This window comes from Loxodonta africana, chromosome 22, assembly GCF_030014295.1.
Source record: "Loxodonta africana isolate mLoxAfr1 chromosome 22, mLoxAfr1.hap2, whole genome shotgun sequence".
Taxonomy (NCBI): domain Eukaryota; kingdom Metazoa; phylum Chordata; class Mammalia; order Proboscidea; family Elephantidae; genus Loxodonta; species Loxodonta africana.
In genome coordinates, this window is record NC_087363.1 from 129,142 (window position 1) to 153,249 (window position 24,108).

At 34.8% G+C, this 24,108-nt stretch overlaps 1 protein-coding gene and 2 pseudogenes across 1 annotated transcript; 2 read left to right on the forward strand and 1 right to left on the reverse strand.

The window, feature by feature from the left end:
- Nucleotides 1-3,591: 3,591 nt before the first annotated feature.
- LOC100670782 (olfactory receptor 8H1-like) lies at nucleotides 3,592-6,336 on the reverse strand. Its single transcript, XM_003423736.3, has one exon. It carries the CDS (start codon nucleotides 4,555-4,557, stop codon nucleotides 3,592-3,594), a length of 966 nt encoding a protein of 321 aa, XP_003423784.2. The 5' UTR covers nucleotides 4,558-6,336.
- A 6,474-nt stretch (nucleotides 6,337-12,810) lies between these two features.
- Nucleotides 12,811-15,889, forward strand: LOC111748982 (olfactory receptor 8I2-like; annotated as a pseudogene).
- A 4,000-nt stretch (nucleotides 15,890-19,889) lies between these two features.
- Nucleotides 19,890-23,512, forward strand: LOC100662554 (olfactory receptor 8H1-like; annotated as a pseudogene).
- The last annotated feature ends 596 nt before the right edge of the window (nucleotides 23,513-24,108 follow it).

The window sequence follows — 24,108 nt, forward strand, 5'->3', positions numbered from 1 at the left end:
CGCAAGATCATGTTGTACCTTAGGCTTTTTTAAGTGTTTTGGCCTTTACTCTTAGTATGTTTGGTAGTCTTGCAAAGTTTGAGAAGAAAAATGGTACTTTTGAAACTAGATTCAAGGGGAGTAAGGGAATGCACAGAGACAAACTAAAAGGATGCAGCAGTAACTAAGGCTGATATAATAGTTCCTTGGGCCAGGGCTGTAGCAGAGGAGGTGTTGAGAAGTAGTCAAACTCTGAGTATATACTGTGGGTAGAATCAACATGATATGCTGAAGGACTGTTTGTGAGTTTTGTGAAATAAAAAGAAAACCTATGGATGCTTTCTTAGTTTTAATATGAACAAGTAGAAGGATGGCTTTCAGTTACCTAAAATTAAGTTGTGAATATTGCTATTACCCATCTGTAAGTTGGAGTCCCTGGGTGGCACAAATGGTTAACCGAGAGGATGGAGGTCGAAGTCTACCCAGAGCACCTCAGAAGAAAGGACTGGAGATCTACTTGCAAAAAATCAGCCATTGAAAACACTATGAAGCACAGCTCTACTACGACATACTTGGGATCACTATGAATCAGAATAAAGTTGATAGCAATTGTTTTATTTTTATTTAAATCTGAGAATTATCTTGTGAAGATAAGCCATGCCCATTAATATTACTATCTATTCATCAATTATTTGGAAATAAAATGTACTTGGAAAATGTTCACATTTTGTCATGCTCTGTTCCAGTCTTATTGCCTTTATTACTACATAAATAGTTGAAATTTTACCATACGTAGATTTTTGGAATAGTACCATGAACAAGAAAATTATGTTTTAAAAATACATAAGAACAAATAGTACATAAAACTTGGAAAGCGCTTATGTAGTAGAAAAATGAGATGGGAAATACAGATAGTCTAAGTCATATTGCCCATAGGTTACACTATTCTTATTTAATGTTATATATATTTTTTTCTTTGCTTTTATATTGTATTATAAAGATGGTAGTATAGTCTGAGTTAATTTTTAAGCATTTCTTGAGATTTGTGTCATCTACAAAATAGTAGAATCTGTTGCCAATACAGACCTACAGGATATATAAAAGAACACATAAATGAAGGCAAGCCAAATGTAGTTTACAGAAAAGACCAGAAAATGGAAATAACATGTAAATATAAGAAAAGACACAATGCATTTACAAGATTAGAAATAAGCCAACAAATTCTTATTGAAAAAATGCTTATCACTTATTTCTAATGTAAATGAAGAGATTCCAGACAACACATGCTTCAAAGTAGAAATAAGTTATAATGAAATAATTCTATATGGTATTAATATCTAAGGCACATTTTTTAAATAAATTAAGAAGGCAGAAAAACATAATGTTGATTTACAGGATTTGAACAAATCAATGAACAGTTTTCAAATAGTGGAAAATAATTAGTTTTTAATCCTAAAACAGAGATTACACTTCTTGTTAAACATTTAAGGAAACAAATTTAATGCAAATAACAAAGTATAATTTTTAAAAGAAAACCCTAATATAAATTAAAAAGACAATAACAATAAAGATATTACCTGAATGGAAACAACATATGAAGTAACCATTACAGAAATTAAAAATCTGATACATGGAAAATGAAAAAAATATTTTCTGAAATAACCTTTGAACAATAGAGAAAATTGAAACCCCAATTGTAGGATATGTAGGGGACATTTAAAAAAAAAAAAAAGATGTTTAGGAATTCACTTGACCAAAGTATATGGAATGCCCGAATCCTGAATTCATTGTCAATTCTTAGCTTTATAATTTTTCTCTATCAACAGTTTTAAAACAAGTGAATGAAGCATTTAAGTTGAAAATTTATTTTTAAAGAACATGATTAGCCTATAGAAATCTTGGTGAAGACACTGATTTTTTGAAATAGACAAAAGTCCAATAGAAGTAATGTATCGAGGCTTGTTGACAAGCATAGAAATGTAGGATTTTCAAGTGTTCTGCAAGTTTACACCAATGATACATCACTGCAAGCAGGTTTTTAGCCTGATGAATTTACAACTTTCCAGGTCCAAAAGTGTTGCAAGATGATTTTCCCACGTGATAAGATCATGCTCATTTCAAAGGTTTGAATGACAAAGCAATTAACAAATATTATACAGGTAAGTGGAAGCAGAAAGATGCAAAATAATACTGAATTTTTGTTTCTGTGTGTAATATATACACATACGTAGGTATTAGTAAGACCAGGAACATACCAAGAAAGATTAGGTCATCTCTATCTTCTTTAATATTTTTGTATGTTTTCCAAGTTTTCTTTAATATTAACGTAAACCTTTTTTCTATACTTAATTATATTACAGTATTTACTTCATTACAAGTCCAAAAATGTGATGGGCTGAGTTTTTTTTTTTTATTTTAATTTTTAAGCTATTGGTGTGTGTATCAATTAAGTTAATGAAAAATAATTTACAAAACACCAGGAAATGCTTCATAACAAATGGCATTGTGCATTCAAAGTATTGCACACTAACCCCCTGCCTTCTAGTTGATTCCAACTCATAGCGACTCCATAGGACAGAGTAAAACTGCCCCACGGGGTTTCCAAGGCTGTGAATTTTTACAAAAGCAGACTGCCACATTTTTCTCCCGCAGAGTGCCTGGTGGGTCGGAACTTCCGACCATTTGGTTAGCACCTGAGTGCTTTAACCATTCTACCATCAGGCCTCCTTAAATATTGCAAGGATGCATATATTCTAATGATAATGAGCACCATTTAAGTACTGCACAAAATGCATTTTTGTCAGATTTAACTTTACTATAACTCTATGGACCAGGAATTATTTATTTTTCACAGTTAAGAAAACTGAGGCTTAAAGTGTTAGTAACTCATTAAGGGTCCTACAGCTAAATGGGTAGCTGACCTGGAATCTACACTGGAACGTCTAACTCAAAAACAAGTGCTCATAATCACTGAGCTATATATACATCACTCTGTATAATACATGAATTAATCTCTGAAACTGTTATCATTGTGCCGAAAATGTAGCTATTATCCCCAACTGAATTCCCTGAAATTGGATATGCACGGAAGTTCATATACTGTAATTTAAAACAAACAAAAAAATCCCCAAACCAAACCCTTTACTGTTGAGTCCATCCTGCCTCACAGAGACCCTACAGGACATAGTAGAACTGTCCCACAGGGTTTCTAAAGAACAGCTCCTGGATTTGAACTGCTGATCTTTTGGTTAGCTGCCGAACTCTTAACCACTGCGCCACCAGGGCTTCATTACCCATAACTAAATTCTCTGAAATTGGATATGCATAGAGGTTGGTACAATAGAGTTTTAAAAATGATACCGTATTTTCTTATTTTGCACATTAATTTTCCTTAAAGGCATATATATTTAAACCACAAGTTTAACTCATATCTCCTGGCTTCCAATTACTATTTAGATTTCTAAAAATAAAAAATATGGCTAGAGATGTCCGAGATCATATATAGTCAAGTAAAAAATAGTTCAACAGAAATAGAGGTCAACTGAAAAATGAAATTGTTATTAGAGAGAAAGACCAAGGAAATACCTAGTAGGAAAGAAAGAAAATTTGAGATTAAAAAGGGAACATCACTGTCATCTTACATGCCTTGTGCTCTCTCTCCTGCATAACTCTAATGAGAGCGTTTTTCACTTCTTTGTTCCTGAGACTATAAATGAGTGGATTCAGCATGGGGATCACAATCGTATAAAAAACAGAGGCCACTTGATCTTTTCCCAAGGAGTAGGACTTACTTGACTTTAAATAAGTAAAAATCATGGTACCGTAGAAGATGGTGACACCCAGGAGGTGGGAGGCACAGGTAGAGAAGGCTTTTTGCTTTCCTGAAGTGGAATTGATTTTCAGGATAGTGGAGAGAATGGATGCATAGGACACAGAGATTGTGATAAGAGACACCACTAAGGTAGAGCCGGCAAAAATGAATATCATGATCTCAGTATCACGTGTATCAGTGCAGGACAGGGCTAAAATTGGGTGTATGTCACAGAAAAAGTGATGGATTATATTGGAGTCACAGAAACGCAGTGTGTTCATGCAAAGGACATTGGCAAAGGAGTCAATGAAGCCGATCACATAGGATGCAGTGATGAGGGAGCGGCAGAGTGTCACGGACATAATAACTGGGTATCGTAGAGGATTGCAGATAGCTACGTAGCGATCATAGGCCATAGAAGACAGAAGAAAACATTCAGTGGCACCCAAGAAGACAAAAAAATAAAGCTGGGTGAAACAGCCCCTGAATGAAATATCCTTGGTTGAAGTCAGTAGGTTCTCTAAGGTTTTAGGAGTAATGACCGTCGAGTAGCTGAGGTCAAGGAATGACAGATGACTGAGGAAAAAATACATGGGGGTGTGAAGCTGGAGATCCAGGTGGATTATTAGTATCATCCCTGTATTCCCCAGCAGAGTAACCAGGTATATCAGGAAAAATAGAGTAAAGAGGACCAGCCGGATCTCTTCAGAGTCTGTCAGTCCCATGAGGATGAAGTCAGACACGTTTGTGTTATTACTTCTACTCATAGTATGCAATTTCTCTAAACTGTAGAAGATTAAATTAATACTTAGCACCAGTGACTTCAAACAGGTTTTTGTTTGGATGAATGATCTGGCATTAAAAAAAAAAGAAAAAAAGAACAGTTCTGTGTTTCTAGAAATTGGTAATACAGAGTAGATTACAAAATATGACTGAACAAAATCTTAATTTCATTGCTATATGTAAATAGGGGTGTAAATGGACATTGGAATGTTATATAATCAGAAAGTAACATATATTATGTAATTAGCATGAAATGACCAGTGTTCTCAAGGCTTCCCTTTCCTAACACATTTAATCTCCATGAAAATATCATGCCATAGGTGTTATTATTACTCACATTTTTTGATAAGAAAATTGGCACAGAAGTTTAAGTAATTTATCCAAAGTAAAAGCGAGTAAATGTTGGCTCTGTGATTCTACCACGTTAGGTTTACTACAAAAAGCACGCTCATAACACTATGTTCTTAATTATCATTAATTTCAGCAACCTGAAGAAAAATTCTAAACGTGTAGTAAGCAGTGACAGAAACAAAGTTTTAATCCATCATTTACTGTCCTTTTGCTTTCAGTGTCATTTAAAACAAGACAGATTGGAAACTTCAACCTTTGGAGTCTTTACTGTGATGTATTAAAATTGGAGACCACAGAATATTCATTTCCAGAAGACATTTTGTTTTCTTGACTATTGAAAATAAAATACCCTCTGAAAGTTATAGTTCCAAAATATGAAACAATTGCTCATATACAGCTGATTCCACCAACTCCATAAGTCTGTTTCCACAAACCCTAGCGTCGCTTATGGGTAAGGCATGTGTAGATGTCTCCATTTTATTTGATCTGACCTAAAAGAAACCAAAACCCGTTGCCGTGGAGTTGACTCCGACTCATTGTGACCCTGAGGACAGAGTACCACGTGCCCCCCAGGGTTTCCAAGGCTGTAGATCTTTACCGAAAGCAGACTGCCACGTCTTTCTCCCACAGGTTGACTTGGTGGATTTGAACTGCTGAGGATTTGATTAGCAGCCGAGCGTATAACCACTGTACCACCAGGGCTGCATGATCTGACCTAAAACCCTCTAATTTTGAGAATAATACTTACAGTGAGCCAACCGTGGTGAAAATTTTTTCTTCCAATATTACCTGCCTGGAATTTTGTCAAGCTCAAAGTATTCTTCAAAAAAATAAAGTAAAATAAAATAAAGCCTTTAAGGAGATGAAAATTTCTGTGATATAATATTGTTTTCCTTTCAAATGCATAATGTTTACATTTTTGTCACGGATTTTTTTCCTGAGGTAAATCAACCTTCAAATTTTGTTCAGTTCCTCGTCAAATGCAAAATTTGAGAGGAAGTTATATCTCTAAAAAATACCTGCGAGCGACTATGAACTTAAGCAGAGCTGAATATCCCTTGCCTCTCACCCTAATAATTCCACGGCACTTCATATACTGGAGGTTGCTGAGAATGCAACATTCCATCATCCTTGGGGACTAATTTCCAAGGGACATTGCTTGGCACCTTTCCAAAAGTAAAAGCTCAAGGACTAATATGTTAACGCTAGGCTTGTAATAGATTGTTTCCTGCTCCTTTAGAAGAGACATAATGAGAACCATGATGGTTTAGTCTTCCTTTGTGATCCTCCACATTTTTTACTAGAATGTTAGATAAACTTTTTCGAAATGCTTAAATACTCTGTAACTCAAAGGCCAAGTAGATGACTACCAATGGTAGGATAGTACATTCTTTACACTAAATTCTCTTTATACTTTTAAGTATGATACTATCATAGGAATAAAGCATTGCTTATTAGAAAAAGTAGAGAATACAACAAAATTCAAAGAAAATGAAGCTCATTCAAAACTGTTTTTAATATTTTGATGTATTTTCTTCCAATAATTTTTCTTTGTGTTTAAAATGTTTACTTATATGTCTACTTACATAGTGTATCAATTATCATACTATATATTCAGTATCTTACCCTCATTTTATCACTAAACACTAATAATACCCCTTGGGCTATGTTAGATTAGTCCTCTACAAAACACACAATTTCATGTGTCATGCATTGACTGGTGCTCTGTGGATAAATTCTCTCCAGGAGTATTCACCAGCAGACAGGGGGACATTTTGAGGGATAACAAGGAAACTGTGGTGTGGGTTCTCTATTCGGGTTTGTCAGGTCAGTGTTACCTAATTCATCTGCACAGAAATACGTGCAACTTGTATTACCATTTTAAGGTACTTGACTTTTGTTGTGTAGAAAGAAAAATGAGAGAAGAAGGGACAAAAAAAAAGATGCTGAGACTAGTAAACATTTTACAATGTTATATCAGAAAAATATTAATATATCATAAAATGTATTAATTTATTATAATATAAATTATTATTAAAAATAATTATTAAGATATGTTAATATATCATAAAAACTCTGAATAGGATCAGGTCAAACGCTTTCTTAATTATAAAGGAAAAGAAATTGAAATATGAAAAAAATCTCAGGAATCTTTTCTGAATCCAATATGATAACATCTTTTCCTTTATTCTTATTTTAATATGGTTGATTTTTCAATATTTATCCAATCCTACATATCTGAGATAAATCCCACTTGATTATGATAGGTAATTATTTTTAGTGTTTCTGGATTAAATTTTCTATTATTTTATTTTATTAAAGATTTTTAAATACCTGAGCATTAAAGACATGTCTGTCATTTTTTTTCCCATAATGTATATTTCATATTTTGATATTAGGCTTATATTAGATCCATACAACAATTTTTGTAAGAGTTGCCCCTATTCTCTTTTCTGAAAGAACTTGTGTAATGTTTATATTGTTTCTTCCTTAAAAGTTTAACAGAAATTACCATTGAACTATCTGGGTCTAAAGATTTTAGTTTTTTTCTTTTTTTTTTTCTGGCATTCGTGAATTTATAATCATAAATTTAGTATTTAGTATATAGTGGGATGTTCCATTTCTATCACATCCATATATTTCTGCAGCCCCTTTTGAATGATCTTCAACATAATTTCACTTGTGTGTGATATTAATGGCATTGTTCAATAATTTCCACATTGGGTTAGATCACCTTTCTTTGGAATAGGCATAAATATGGATCTCTTCAAGATGGTTGGCCAGGTAGCTGTCTTCCAAATTTCTTTGCATAGACAACTGATCACTTCCATTGCTGCATCCATTTGTTGGAACATCTCAATTGGTATCCAGTTAATTCCTGGAGCCTTGTTTTTGTTTTTTTTTTTGACAGTGCTTTAAAAAAGGGTTGATGGGCATATCCACTAAATAATTCTCTTTGTGATTAATATCTCAGAACCCAATACCCCTCATATATACCCACATAATAAAATAATTGTCATAATAATAAATGCTTAAAAATAAATGCTTAAGAGCAGTAAAAGGGGATACTTAATAGATTAGCATCTGAAAACAAGAAAACTGTGTTTAAACTCAACTTTAATACTTAAGAAATAGCTTTTGAAAGGTTACTTAAAAATGTTTGACTCTTCCATCTGTAAAAAAAAAAATGATAAAGGATCCATACCTCACACCACACACAAAAACTAATTCAAAATTATCAAAAACCTAAATATAAAACTTAAAAAGATAAAGACCATGGAAGAAAAAATAAGGGCAACACTAGGGGCCCTAAGACATGGCATAAAAAGTGTACAAACCTTAACTAACAATGCACTAACAGCAGAAGAGAAATTAGATAACTGGGAGCACCTCAAAATTAACATTTATGCTCATCAAAAGACCTCACCAAAAGAGTAAAAAGATAACTGACAGACTAAGAAAAAATTTTGGCTGCACCAAATCTGACAAAAGTCTAATCTCTAAAATCTATAGAATACTTCAACACCTCAACAACAACAACAAAAAGGACAAAAAACTCAATTGAAAAATGGGCAAAGATATGAATAGATGCTTGACCACAGAAGACACTCAAGAAGTTAACAGACACATGAGGACTTGCTCCCGATCATTAGCCATCAGAGGAAAGTAAATCAGAACTACAATGAGATACCATCTGATTCTGATATAACTGGCACACACACACACACACACACAAAAAAAAAAACCCAGAAAATAACAAATATTGGAGAGGTTGCAGGGAAATTGGAACTCATGCAGTGCTGGAGGAAGTGTAAAATGGTATAACCGCTATGGAAAATAATAGGACATCTCCTTAAAAATCTACAAATAAAAGTACCATAGGATACAGCAATCCTACTCCTAGCAATATATTCTAGAGAAATAAGAGCCATCACATTAATAGACACATGCACACCCATGTTCATTGTAGCATTATTCACAATAGCAAAGAGATGGAAACAATCTAAGTGTCCATCAATAAATGAACAGACTAGCAAACTATGTTACATACACACAATGGAATATCATGCAATGATAAAGAACAATGATGAATCCAACAAACATCTCACAACATGGATGAATCTTGAAGGCATTATGCGGAGCGAAATAAATCAGTCACAAAAGGACAAATATTATATGAAACCACTATGGTAAAAACCCAAGAAAAGGTTTATTTGCAGAAAAAAAAAAATATCTGATAGTTAAGAAGGAGGGGAGGGGTGGCAAAAGAGAATCACTAACTAGACAGCGGACAAGACAACACAAATATAGGGAAAGTCAGCACAATTTGACCAAGGCAATGTCATGCAGGTTTCCTAGACATATTCCAAACACCTTGAAGGACTGTTACTGGAGCTGATGGCTGGGAACCATGGTGTCAGAGGACATCTAGGTCAACAGGCATAACATAGGTCATAAAGAAAATGTTCTACATCCTAATTTGGTGAGTAGTACCTGGGGTCTTAAAAGCTTTTGAACAACCATCTTACCTTTTGGTTAGTAACTGTAGCTCTTAACCACTGGACCACCAGGGCTCCAAATAAAACCAAAGACACAAGGAAAATAATAGACCGAAAGACTAATGGACCACCTGAACCACAGCTCCACCAGCCTGAGCCCAGAAGAACTTAGATGGTGTCCGTCAACCACTAATGATCGCTCTCACAGAGATCACAGTAGAAGGTCCTGGACAGAGTGGGAGAAAAATGTAGAACAATAACCCTCGTTCACAAAAAAAGACCAAACTTATTGGTCCGACAGAGACTGGAGGAACCCCCGAGACTATGGCCCCCGGACACCCTGCTAACTCAGAACTGAAGCACTCCCCAAGTCCACCATTTCACCAAAGTTTAGACAGACTTATAAAATAATAATACATGTGAGGAACTTGCTTCTCAGTTCAATCAAGTATAGGAGACTAAACGGGAAACACCTGCCCAAAAGCAAAGAGGAGAAAGCAAGAAGGGACAAGAAAACTGGACTAATGGATACAGAGAACCCAGGGTGAAAGCAAAAGGGGGAGAGTGCCGACACATTGCTGGGATTGCAACTAATGTCACTAAACAATTTTTGTACAAAATTTTTTAAATGAAAGCTAATGTGGGCTGTAAACTTTCACTTAAGACATAATAAAATTAAAAAAGAAGAGTTTGACTCAGTTTACTTATTAATAAAATGGTATTTTATTAGTTCCAACGTCACTCACTGTAATAAGATTAAATAAGTTTATGAATTACATTCCTTAAAACTGTGCTTGACGTATACTAAGAGCTCCATCAGTTTAGAAATTTTGATGATGATGATGAATGGTGATGAGGATAATATATGCGCAGGTGCTGTGTAATTGGAGGCAAATTTGCAAACATACAATAATCCCTATAGAACTTCAAAATATTTCTTATACACTAGTAATTATACATCATATTGGGATATAAACATGATTTTTAAAATGATTTTAGTATGTGTGCAACCATTTACATTGAAATAGATAAAAGTAAGAAATACACATTTCTGTATATTTCAATTGAAGAAGTATTCCAAGTAAATTAAGGAAAGACCTTGGGGCACAATTAAAATACAAATGTCGAGAGAAGAAAGATGCTAATTGACCAATTCCTTTATGAGATGCCATGACACTGCTTTAGAAATACACTAAGAACAGAATTAACCCTGAATTTACAAATCTAGGTTTGAGCTGGAAAAAAAAAAAAACTTTAAATAATCATCTTAGTTAATTCAATTTCTCTTTCTATCCTACCAATGGAAGGAGACAATACCCAGTACTATGACCATAAACACCTATATATTTTTCATCAACATCATACTTATAGGGATCCATTATATAGGAAATAAATCCTATATATATACATTATATATATAAATTATAAATATATCCGTTATATAGGCAATAAAGCTCTGTGCTAAACAACAAAAACAACAGATATAGATCATTAAACAGACAATTTGTAAGATTCAGAATCATAGATGAGGCAAATATATGCAAAAAATTAATGGTGATTTTCTTTTCTTAATGTCTGATCATAAACCTGAAATTAAGAAGATAGTAGAGAGAGAAGGAGATTTTCTTTGGATAACTGAATTCCAGGTAAGTCTAATTTTATTATCTTATAAAAATAAAACGTATTTCATTTGAGAATATTTGAGGGCTAATCTCCCCTTCTAATCTCTCCATTTTCTGCGATTCCATGCATAGGTTATGATTCAACAATTTTAAATGTCTCCATATTTGCTAAAAATAAAGAGAACATTTCAACCTCAGTATTTTCCAATTCTCTGTCTTTTCTTCTAGAAATATTCCCTTTCTAAAGTTTCTACTGTGTGGAACACTTCTGGATTCTAAAACAGCATAACCATTCTTCAGTGGCTGTTCCTAAAATACTTTGTATATTTATTCATTAAATTATTTATCATGCTGTATTGATGATGGAAACCCTAGTGGTGTAGTGGTTAAGAACTATAGCTGCTAACCAAAAGGTCGGCAGTTCGAATCCACCAGGTGCTCCTTGGAAGTCGTATGGGGCAGTTCTACTCTGTCCTGTAGTGTCGCTGTGAGTCAGAATTGACTCGACTGCAACGGGTTTTTGTGTGTGTGTGTCCGAACTGAAACTCGTGTGTACCCGATCTGAAACTCGTGTGTGCGTGTGCGTGTGTGTGTGCATGTATGTGAATCTCCCATAATAAGAAGTATCCTTTTTACTTGTCTGCATCTTCCAATAGGACTTAAGAAAACTGTCTCTAAGGAGAAGCAAGACAAAATGCCTTCGTTGAATAAATGCTTTCTAAATCAATACATGGATAAACAGAAAGAAATGTGTGGGTACTTAATGATTAAATCAAAAACAAAACAAAACGAATCCACTACTGTCCTGTCAATTCTGACTCACAGCAATCCTTTAGGACAGAGTAGAACTGCCCGATAGCGTTTCTAAGGAGTAATTGGTGAATTCCAACCGCCAAGCTTTTGGTTAGCAGCTGAACGTTTAAGTACGCTTAAATAACATCAAATCCCTTTGAGTTATTTAAGTAGAGTGTTATAGGTCAGAAACCAACTGGAATTAACTGCACAGGTAGCTTTGGATTGTATTTATAACAAATTTACATCAATTGAATTAGTAATCTAACTTCTAATGATAAACCAAAAAAAATAAAAAACTTGCCGTTGCGTGGACTTTGACTCATAGTGACCCTACAGGTCTCACGATAGATCATCCTATATTTTTATTTACTTCTAATGTTAGATCACCTTATATTTTTAAACTTTGTTTTAAATATAGCAAACCATACTTATTTTACTGTTTCTAGCTTTTTTATTACCACTTTTGAATATCAATGTTTGGCAAGGAATTGGCAACTGCCTGATGTCTTAGATAATTACATGCTTTATATTGGAAGCAATAGCAATCTTTTTTTCTGTTCCCCCACAAACAAAATAATTGGCAATATATCATAGATTAAGTTCCTAATTTGGTCTTAACCAACCAATAGAGAGGAAAAAAAAAAAAGTAATAGAAGAAAAGTACAAGTAACTTTAGCATACATTTGTAAAATAAGCAAGATATTCCTAATTTTCTTTTCTTTTTACAAACTCTTGCAAAACTTTGTCCATCTAAGTTTTTATTCAGCTCTTTAACAAACACTGTGAAGTAGCTGTCAGGTGACAAAAAAATAAGGCTGCCACACAACAGCATCATTCAATCCACAAATCATGGAGCGCCTTTTCTTCAAATGAGCATTTAATTTTCCAATAATATAATTAATTCCTGTAGATAAACTGACAAGTGTACAATTTAAGGCTTAATAATAAACTGGGTTAGAGGATGGCATAACACAGTAGAAATCCCTTTAAATCATTTCAGAGAGAAATTTGGGGGGATGCTATCAATTCCACACAGTTTTGAACTTGGAATTTTGTTTTTTTTTTAAATCAGCAGCTGCCGATTCTGTTTGTTGTTGTTGTTAGGTGCCATTGAGTTGATTCTGACTCATAGCGACCCTGTGAACAACAAAACGAAACACTTCCCAGTCCTGAGCCATCCTTACAATCGTTGTTATGCTTGAGCTCACTGTTGTAAGAAATGAAAATCAAATAAATCCTTAACTGTGTTGAAATCATTAAATATTTGCCTTCATGGTGACTTCTCTTTATTTGAGTCTAAGTAAGCTGTGATTATTAGGTCCTTAGACCTGAACCCTTCTGGGATTTTTATTGTTCTTACTACCAGGTAAACCAACGACCGACCTCAGTTGAAGTAAATGGCTGAGTCCAATTTCACTGAGGTGACCCTATTCATCTTCTCTGGATTCGCAAACCACCCTGAACTTCAAGTCAGTCTTTTTCTGATATTTCTATTTATCTATCTGTTCACTGTCTTGGGGAACCTTGGGTTAATCATGTTAATCAGAATTGACCCTCAACTTCACACACCTGTATACTTCTTCCTTAGCAATCTGGGATTCATTGACGTGTTTTATTCCTCCACCGTGACGCCCAAGGCTCTGGTCAATTTCCAGTCCAAGCAGAGAACCATCTCCTTTGTTGGCTGCTTTGCCCAAATGTACTTTTTTGTTGGTCTGTTGTGTAGTGAGTGTTTTCTTCTGGGATCCATGGCCTATGACCGCTATGTAGCAATCTGCAATCCCTTACTCTATTCAGTGGTTATGTCCCAAAAAGTGTGCAGCTGGCTGGGAACCACGCCTTAGGTGATTGGCTTCGCAAATTCTTTGATATCTGTTTGTGTGATAAGCAGTTTGGCGTTCTGTGATTCCAGCATCAGTCATTTTTTCTGTGACACCACAGCCCTTTTGGCCCTGTCCTGTGTAGATGCTTCAGTACAGAAACGGTGATTTTTGTTTTAGCTGGGTCCACCATCCTTAGTCCTCTTCTGATCGTCATAGTCACGTACACTGCCATCATCGCAGCCATCCTGAGGATCCAGTCTGCAGCGGGCAGGCAGAAAGCCTTCTCCACCTGTGCGTCCCACCTCATGGGTGTAACCATTTTCTACTGGTCCCTGATTTTCACGTATTTACAGCCGGAAAACACATCCTCCCTGACTCAGGCACAGGTGGCATCTGTATTCTATACCATTGTCATTCCCATGCTGAATCCACTGATCTATAGTCTGAGGAACAAGGATGTGAAGAACGGTCTCTTGAGAGTCATACATAAAAAACTATCTCCATGACAAATCTGTGCATGTTACAAAAACAAACCTGGGTGGGTTCAGACATTAAATGGCTCCAACCTTCAGGAAAATATTATGGTAACCCAATATGACATATCACAAAATAAAGAATCAATTTGAGTCTTGAAATTTAGGAGGTGAATTATCATTTATTTTTTTATAGTGAATACCGATCACTGTATTAGATTATTTAGAAACATCATTATTTAGAACATAGACCTGTACAAGTCAGTAAAGAGCTATCTGAGCAGTGGCTGAGTTTTTGCTTGGCCATCTGTGTATGAGAAGGCTGTCACACTGAAACATGTAAACAAAGGAGTGAATTGACCCTCAATACAGCTTGATGTTCTGTTTTCTCAGCTATTTGCAAAATGAGAGCAGAAAATTAGAGAATTAAGGTGCGAGGGTCCCTAAGTTTCACTAACAATAAGAAATGACAGCAGATAACTTGGGAGCAAAGCAGTAAAGTGTACAGAACTAATAAAAACAGAGGACAAAAAAAAAAAAAAAGTCATTTCAGTGAGGTGCCAGCATTGATAAGGCTAGGGGACATTGGGTAAAAAAAAAAAAAAAGAGTATAGGGAAATCTCTTGATCATGTGAAGTCATTTCATCATAATAGTTAAAGTTTTGATCATATTTCCTATGATCTAAAACAAATCTTCTATAAAGAGAATCAGTCTTTAGTCTTGGGAATGACTTAAGGTAGTTCATGGGATGGGATCTGCCTGTGTTTGTGTGCACCTGCGAGTGTGCTTGTTAGCTTTTTTCCTCTCTGATCTGTATTACAGGGGTCTGACTCCTCCAAACTTCATTTCATAATGTAATATTTTGTATTTTAAATTATTATAAGGGCCAACCTTGAAACACACTACTGCATTATTGGAGGGATGTGTTGAAGATACTGTCTACCTCGTTATTCATTCCCCTTTATTATGCTCATACGAGTTCTTTCCTTGTGATTAATATTGGTCACCCTAAAGACTTTTATGAGTTTGCTGTGAGTTGAAATTGACTCGATGGCAATGGGTTTTTAAAGGCTTTTAACCATCATCATCATTGAAAATTATAAACTGATTGTATTTTTTTTTCCTACCAGAGATTGTTATTCTAAATTTCCTGCTCAGTTTTTAATAATTGTGTGAAACATCACGGCTTGCGGTCTTATTTATATTTACCCATCATGTAGTTTTTACGTGTTATTTTTATTTTCCAATTGTATTGAATATGTCTTCTTCTATGGCTAACGTCAAGTGGCTTTCACGCTTGTTTCTTTAGCATTAATATAATCATACATCTAATTGTTCTTTGAAAATTATTTACATTTTCTTGTTGTTTTGTCCCTTGGAGCAAAAGCATGTTATGTTTTCCTTGCCCATCATAAGAAGTAGTAATATATTTTACTTCTCCATATTCAAATTCCTCCATTCAGTTCAAAATATGTTTGATGTATCAGGCTTCAAAATAAAGGTAATTATTAGTGTACAGTCTGTAAGTATATGGTGCCCTATTAAAAAAGCCCTTGCATTTCTTTCATTTGTGGTCTTAGTTTACAGAACATTGTTTTGGCTACTCCATTTACCACACCCTCACTTCCTCCAGGTGTCTCTACGGTTGTCTACTTCACTTCTTTCAAGTTGCTCAAATGTGATCTGTCCACTGAAGACTTCTCTGCAAATTTCATCTTATTTTTTTCAGTAGAGCTTGTTTTATTGTTTTCTCTTTGGAATCACATGAAAGTTTACATACTTAAAAAGTAAATCAGAAAAGAAAAAAGTATGGTAGATAGCATTATTTTTTTTTAATTGTGATAAATATACAGGTAGTCACCAATGTATGATGTATTTGAGTTGGAATGATCTGCACTTTACAACTGACCATTATTTTTGTACATCTGATTGTTAGTAATATGTACTGTATTGAACGCTGCAGCACATAATTTGTTGATACTATTGTTCTCAGATGCAATGTTTCCAACCCTCAAATACAAATAGAGATCAGATTTATAAACATCCTGATAATAAAAGGAAATGCTAATGAAACCTAAAAAAAAAAAAAATAAGATATTCGACTTATCTCAAAATCAACTTATGGCACAGCAGTTGTCAGAAGGAAAACCCATCATATGTTGGGGACTCCCGGATATGTAACAAAAAGGTCACTATTTTAGCAGTCTTCACATGTAGGTAGATGACATTATTGTTCTCAATTCTTTACCTCCTGTGGATTCCCAACCTTTGCCTTGTAACTTTGCACTTCTTCCCAGCGGTGGCTGAGGAGAGTTTCCTGGCTGTGGCAGACTGTATTTCCAAACATTTCTTTCAGCAAGAATTTCAGTTCCACATGCTCTTATAGAACCTGGATGTTTTCAGCATCTCTTGAACTAAAAAATCTCAGCTCTTAAGACATTGTCATTATTACCTATTTGCTTTATTCTAGAGTGTGTACATACTCCTGTGTACGTGTGCATAAATGTATGTGTGTGATTTTGTTTCAAACTAATAAATAGATATTTTTACTAAAAATGATGCTTCAAAATGTAGTTCAAGATTTCTTTGTTTATCCTTTTCCCTTAGGTTTATCTTTCTAGGAATGTATAGTCAAAGTCCTGTGTTTTAGAGTTATTAGAGATTATTTTTCTCTATTTTATGCCATTATTAGTATAAAACTTAGGCTCTTTTTTCCAGGTTGTGTTCAAATGGTTGGGGATGACTTTTGATCACATATTTACTACACAACAAATCAACCAAAACTGAGTTGCTTTAAATGGAGTTTGTAAACTCTCATTCATGCATCTGCACGTTGGCTAGAATTATTGATCTGGGCTGGGCTCGACGAGGCTGGACTCCAGGCTGTTGCTGGGCTCAGGTTTGCCCCACATGTCTCTCATCCTGTTTGGACCAGCAGGTTAGTGGAGCTTGTTGTTCTGGCAGCAATGACAGACATTCACGAGGGCTCTCCTGAGAACACAAATGTATTTCAAGACTTGGCTACAACCCACCTTGTAACATTCTTTTGCTCAAAGCTACTCATGGTTAATCTCAAAGTTAAGTGGTTGTGTTGCGGTTACTATGATTGTATAACACATTTCCCCAAAACTTAGTGGTGTAAAACAATTCATTTTTCTCATGAATTCCGTAGGTCAGGAATTCAGGTGGGCAAGAATGACATATTTCATCTCCACAATGTCTGAAGCTCCACCTGAAAGACTCGAAACCTGGGAACTAGAATCATCTAAAGGTTCACTCACTTGTGACAGCTGACACTGAAAACAGTTGATGGTTACCTGAAGGCCTCAGTGCTTCTCCATGTGATCTCTTCACATGGGCTTGTTTGGGGTCCTCACAACAAGGTGGCTGGGTTTCAAAGGAGAGTTTCCTGAAGGAGAGGGAGGGCCAGGTGGAGATTGTACCATCTTTTATGACCTCAAAAACATGCAGTGTCACTTCTGCCCCATTTTATTCAACAAGCCAGGCATGAAGTCCAAAACGTACTGCCCAGGTTTAAGATGAGGTTACATGGATTCCATCTCTTGAAAATTCTTTCTTAAGATAGCAAACCCAACCGTCCCCATGTTTCCCCACCACCTTGTTTTTCTGCACAACATTATAACCATCAACATACATATACTTTATTGTTTATCCTCTCCCCACCCCCACTGACTAATGGCATTCTTGCTAGGCAGGCCTCTTCACTAATCCTGCAGTTGCACAGCCCAGCCCATCCCCTGGACAAAATGAAACAAGAACCATACCTCACACCATGTACAAAAGTTAACTCAAAACGGATCAAAGACCTGACATTCCGCCTGCTGAGAACACTTTCTTCCTACATACCTCCATCACTAACTCTTCCCTTCTTTAAATCTTAGCTCAAATGTCAACTTCTCATTGAATCATTAGAAAGTGTTAAACTGAAGGAAAATGAACACACAATGTATCACAAACTGTGGATGCAGCTTAAGTAGTCCCGGGGGGGAGGGGGAATTTTAATTTTACATAATAAGTAAGACAAGTCTCAAATCAATGATCAAAGTTTTCACCTTGACAAGTTTGTAAAAGAAGAACAAATTTCCCGAAGTTTAGAAACTGAAGGAAATAACATGCATAAAGCAGAAATAAGTAAAACAGAAAACATAGAGAAAATGAATACAGTTTAAATTTTCTGCTTTGAAAAAACAAGTTACAAAATTGATAAATCACTAGAAAGATATGAGATAAGACACAAATACCTACAGATACCACATGCAATAAGGAATATATTATAAACATATATATAATAATGAATTAAAAAAAAATAAATGAAATGGGAATATTGTTTTTAAAACACAATTTACCAAAATTGAATGTGATGGAAAAGAAATTGAAACATCCCACTATATACTAAAAATTAAATTTATGATTATAAATTCACAAGTATCACTATCTTAAAAAAAAAAAGAAATACTAAAATCTTTAGACCCAGATAGTTCAACGGTAACTTTTATCAAACAATTAAAGAAGAAACAATACAAATATTACACGAGTTCTTTCAGAAAAGAGAATAGAAGGAACTCTTCCAAAATCATTATGTGGGTGTAATAGAAGCCTAATACCAAAATTTGAAATATTCATTACAGGAAAAAAAAAAAAAAAAGACTTACATTTTATGCTCATGTATTTAAAAATCTTTAGTAAAAAAATGCAAATTTAACCAGAAACACTGAAAATAATTATACATCATAATCAAATGAGATTTAACTCAGAAACATAAGATTAGGTAAATATTAAAAAACTAGTCAATGTAATCTACCATATTAAAATAATAATAAAGGAAAAGATGTTATCATAATGGATTCATGATATAAAAAATAAAAATAAAACTAATTCCCTCAATCTGATCAAGGACATCGTGGAACAGCAATGGCTAACTTATTGTTTAATTGGTGCATATCTAATTTTTTCCCCAATGACCTGAAACAAGAAGGATACATATACTCTCCCTCCTTCTATTCAGCATTGTGTGGATTAACCTAGCCAGGACAAAAAGGCAAGAAGAAGAAATAAAAAAGCATACAGATTTGAAAAGAAGTTAAACTATTTTTTTTATTCCTGATTATAGAATCCACAAAAAAGTATAAGATAAAATAAACGAATATAACAATAGACTAAGACAAAGTAAAAAAAAACAAAACTATAAGATAAAATAAATTAATGTGACAATATATTAAGATAAAGTAAACACAGTATTTTTACACAAATAACGTTCTCCTTCTGCATTTGTTTGTTGGCTATGCCCTAACCCCTCAAGGTATTTTCAGAAGCTCCTTATGTGAACTTTTTACAGCAACCTGTGGAAAAGAATTGGCGTGGCAGGTCTTATGAAGGTGCGCTGCAGGAGGAGGGTGCAGCTGATGAATAAAAGCTGAAGACACGCATTATCTGCGTACAGATACAGTATATGAAAAGTAATTATATTTCTAGATACCAGCAACACAAATCACAAGAATGTTTTATTCTGCTTCCAAGTTTATATTTGTTTTCAGATTTGTTCTTTGCTTCTTCATCTTGGACAAATAATCTTAAATAAAATATTTCAGCTTTTTTCATATTTTAATTCCTTTTCCTTTGTAACTAAGAAAAGTTTTGACCTGATCATATTCAGAGGAATAATTTTTTAAATATATTAATCTTTTATAATAAAGCACTGTAAAATGTTGACTTGTCTCATGATCCTTTTTTTCTTCTTCTTTTTGCTCTCATTTTTCTTTCTGTGAAACAAAAGCCCAGTGCACTAAAATGGTAAAACAGGTTGCGTGGATTTCTGGGTAGATGAATTAGATGACACTGGCGACCTGAACGGAGGACTGGCACCATGCTTTCCTTGTGATGCAGCAAAGTGTCCCTGCAGTCTGCTAGTGAATATTCCTGGAGATAAGTTATCTACAGGGAACCAGTCAATGCATGGCACATGAAATTATGTGTTTTATAGAAGGTTAATCTAATATAGGTCAAGGGGTATTGTAAGTGTTTAGTGATACAATGAGGATAAGACACTGAATGTGTAGTATGATAATTGGTACAATATGTAAATAGACATGTAAGCATTTTATGCACAAATAAAAATAATCGGAAAAAATAACCAAAATATTAATAACAGAATTGAATGAGTATTTTTTTTGTATTTTCATGTATTCAAACTTTTTTTTTTTAATAAACACGTTTTGTTCCTATGATAGTATCATATTTTAAAATAATTCAGTGTAAAAAACATGCTGTTCAAAAATTCATAGTTAACTACTTGGACTTTGAGTTACAGAGTAATTATTTCTCTAGAAAGAGTTCTCTAACATCCTAGTAAAAAATGTGGAGTATCACAAAGGAAGACCAAACCACCAGGATCCTCATTATGTGGCTTCAAAGAGAGTAGACAACAATCTGTTACAAGCCTAACATGAATGCATTAGTCCTTGAACTTTTATCCTTGGAAATGTGCCAGGAAATCTCTCTTGGAAATCAGCCCCCCAGGATGACAGAACGTTGCATTATCAGTAATTCCCAGTATATAAGGTGCCCTGGAATTATTAGGGTGAGCGGTAAGGGATATTCTGCTCTGTTTAAGTTCATAGCAGTTCGCAGGTATTTTTTAAGAGATAAAATTTTCTTGTGAATTTTACATTTGACTAGGAACTGAACAAAATTTGTAGGTTGATTTATTTTATTTCAGGAAAAAAAAATGCATGCACGAAAATGTAAAATTAATACATCTGAAAGAAAAAAAATATATCACAGAAATTTTCATCTCTATAAATGTTTTATATATGTATTTTTGGAAGAAAACTTTGAGCTTGACAAAATTCTAGTCAGGTAATATTGGAAGAAAAAAAATTTCACCAACTTTGGCTCGATGTAAGTATGATTCTCAAAATTAGAGAGTTTTAGGTCAGATCAAGAAGCCCCGTAGGCTCAGTGGTTAAGTGCTCCGCTGCTAACCAAAAATTCAAACCGAGCAGCTGCCCCATGGGAGAAAGACGTGGCAGTCTGCTTCCCTAAAGATTTACAGCCTTGGAAACCCTGTGCGGCAGGTCTACTGTCTCCTATATGGTTGCCATGAGTCAGAATCAACTGGAAAGCCATGGGTTTTGATTTGGTTTAGGTCAGATCAAATAAAACGGAGACATTCTAGGAAGAATATAATACATATGTACATACACCTGGTCGCTAAGAGTCGGACTTGACAGCAACTGGTTCGGTCTTTTTTTTTTACCCTAAGTAAGGCCAGCATTTGAGGAAACAAATATACAGAGTTAATAGAATCAATTGTATATGAGCAATGTACATTTTTTTGAAATATAACTTTCAGAAGGAATTTGATTTTTAATGTTCAAGTGAAGAAAACAAAATGTCTTCTGGAAATGAATAATCTGTGGTCTTCAATTTAGTGCATGACAGTAAAGACCCCAGAGGCTGAAAATTTTGATTTGTCTGTAGTGTTAAATAATATTGGAAGTAAGAGGACAGTAAAGGATGCATTAAAACTATGTTTCTACTTCTACTTACTACCTTGTTTAGAATTTTCTTAGGTGGCTGAAATTTATTACAATTAAGGATATAGTGTTATGAACATGTTTTTGTAATAAACATAACATGGTTTAATCACAGGGGCAACTTTTGGATAAATTGCTTAAACTTCCTTGCCAGTGTTCTTATCTAAAAATGGGCATAATAGTAACACCTACAGTATGATATTTCCATGGAGATTGAACATGTTAGCAAACATAAGCATTGTGGACACTGGTAGGCTCATGTTAATTACATAATATATGTTACTTATTGATTATATAACATTCCAATGTCAATTTATACCCGTATTTATACATGGCAATGAAATTAAGATTTTGTTCAGTCATATTTTGTAAACTACTCTTCATTATCAATTTCCGGAAACAAAAAACTATTTTTTTTTTTTTTTAACGCCAGGTCGTTCATCCAAACAAAAGCCTATTTGAAGTCACTGCTGCTAAGTATCAACTTTAACCTCCTATGGTTTAGAGGAGTTGCACACTATGGGCAGAAGGAATAATACAAACGTGTCTGACTTCATCCTCACGGGACTGACAGACTCTGAAGAGATCCGGCTGGTCCTCTTTATTTCTCCTGATATACCTGGTTACTCTGCTGGGGAATACAGGGATGATACTAATAATCCACCTGGATCTCCAGCTTCACACCACCATGTATTTTTTCCTCAGTCATCTTTCATTCCTTGACCTCAGCTACTCGACGGTCATTACTCCTAAAACCTTAGAGAACTTACTGACTTCTACCAAGTATATTTCATTTGTGGGCTGTTTCACCCAGCTTTATTTTTTTGTCTTCTTGGGTGCCACTGAATGTTTTTTTCTCTCTTCAATGGCCTATGATAGCTACGTAGCTATCTGCAACCCTCTACAATACCCAGTTGTTATGACCACGACACTCCACTCCGCTGTTCCCTCATCACTGGATCCTATGTGATTGGCTTCGGTGTCTCCTTTGTCAACGTGCTTTGCATAAACACTTTGTATTTCTGTGATTCCAATGTAATCCATCACTTTTTCTGTGACACACCCCCAATTTTAGCCCTGTCCTGCACTGTTACACATGATACTGAGATTATGATTCTCATTTTTGCTGCCTCTACCTTAATGGTGTCTCTTATCACAATCTCTGTGTCCTACGCATCCATTCTCTCTACTATCCTGAAAATCAATTCTACTTCAAGAAAGCGAAAAGCCTTCTCTACCTGTGCCTCCCACCTCCTGGGTGTCACCATCTTCTACGGTACCATGATTTTTACTTATTTAAAGCCAGGTAAGTCCTACTCCTTGGGAAAGGACCAAGTGGCCTCTGTTTTTTATATGATTGTGATCCCCATGCTGAATCCACTTGTTTATAGTCTCAGGAACAAAGAAGTGAAAAATGCTCTCATTAGAGTTATGCAGGAGAGAGAGCACAAGGCATTTAAGATGACGGTGATGTCCCCTATTTAATCTCATATTTTCTTTCTTTCCTAGTAGGTATTTCTTTGGTTTTTCTCTCTAAAAACAATCTAATCTTTCAAGTAGTCTCTGTTTCTGTTGAGCTATTCTTTATTTAACTATATATGATCTTAGACATTTCCAGCAATAAGCTTTTTTTAGAAAACTGTATTGTAATTGGAAACCAGTAGATATGAGTTAAACTTGTCATTTAAATATATATGCTTTTAAGGGAAATTAATGTGCAAAGCAAGAAAATATGGTATCATCTTTTAAACTATATCAGACCAACCTTCATGCATATCTGATTTCAAAGATTTTAGTTATGGGTAATGGAGCCCTGGTGGCCCAGTGGTTAAGAGCTCATCTGCTAACCATAAGGTTGGCAGCTCAAATCCACCAGCTGTCCATTAGAAATCCTGTGGAGCAGTTCTACTCTGTCCTGTAGGTCACCATGAGTCGGGATTGACTTGATGGCAAAAGGTTTGGTTTGGTGTTTTTTTTTTAACTGTATCATACCAACCTCCATGCATAACCAATTTCATAGAATTCAGTTATGAACATTAGCTACATTTTTGGCATAATGATAACGGTTTCAGAAGTCAGTTTAAGTATTATACAGAGAAGAAGTATAGCACAATGGTTAAGGGCACTTGTTTTAGAGTTCGGCATGGCAGGGTAGATTCCAGGTCTGCTACCCTCTTAGCTTCATGACCCTTAATAAGTTATGAACACCTTAAGCCTCAGTTTTTTTAACTGTGAAAAAGAAATTATTCCTGGTCTATAAAGTTTAAATCTGACAAAAAGTACATTTTGTATAGTACTAATATATGGGGCCCATTTTCATTAGAATATGCACATCCTTGCAATATTTGTAACACCTTTGGACCTGGAAAGTTGTAAATTCATCGGTTTAACACCTTGCGTGCGGTGATGTATTGT

Bases quoted from the DNA above. Each gene is read 5' to 3' on its own strand.
- LOC100670782 (XM_003423736.3), bottom strand. From the start codon at position 4,557: ATGAGTAGAAGTAATAACACAAACGTGTCTGACTTCATCCTCATGGGA.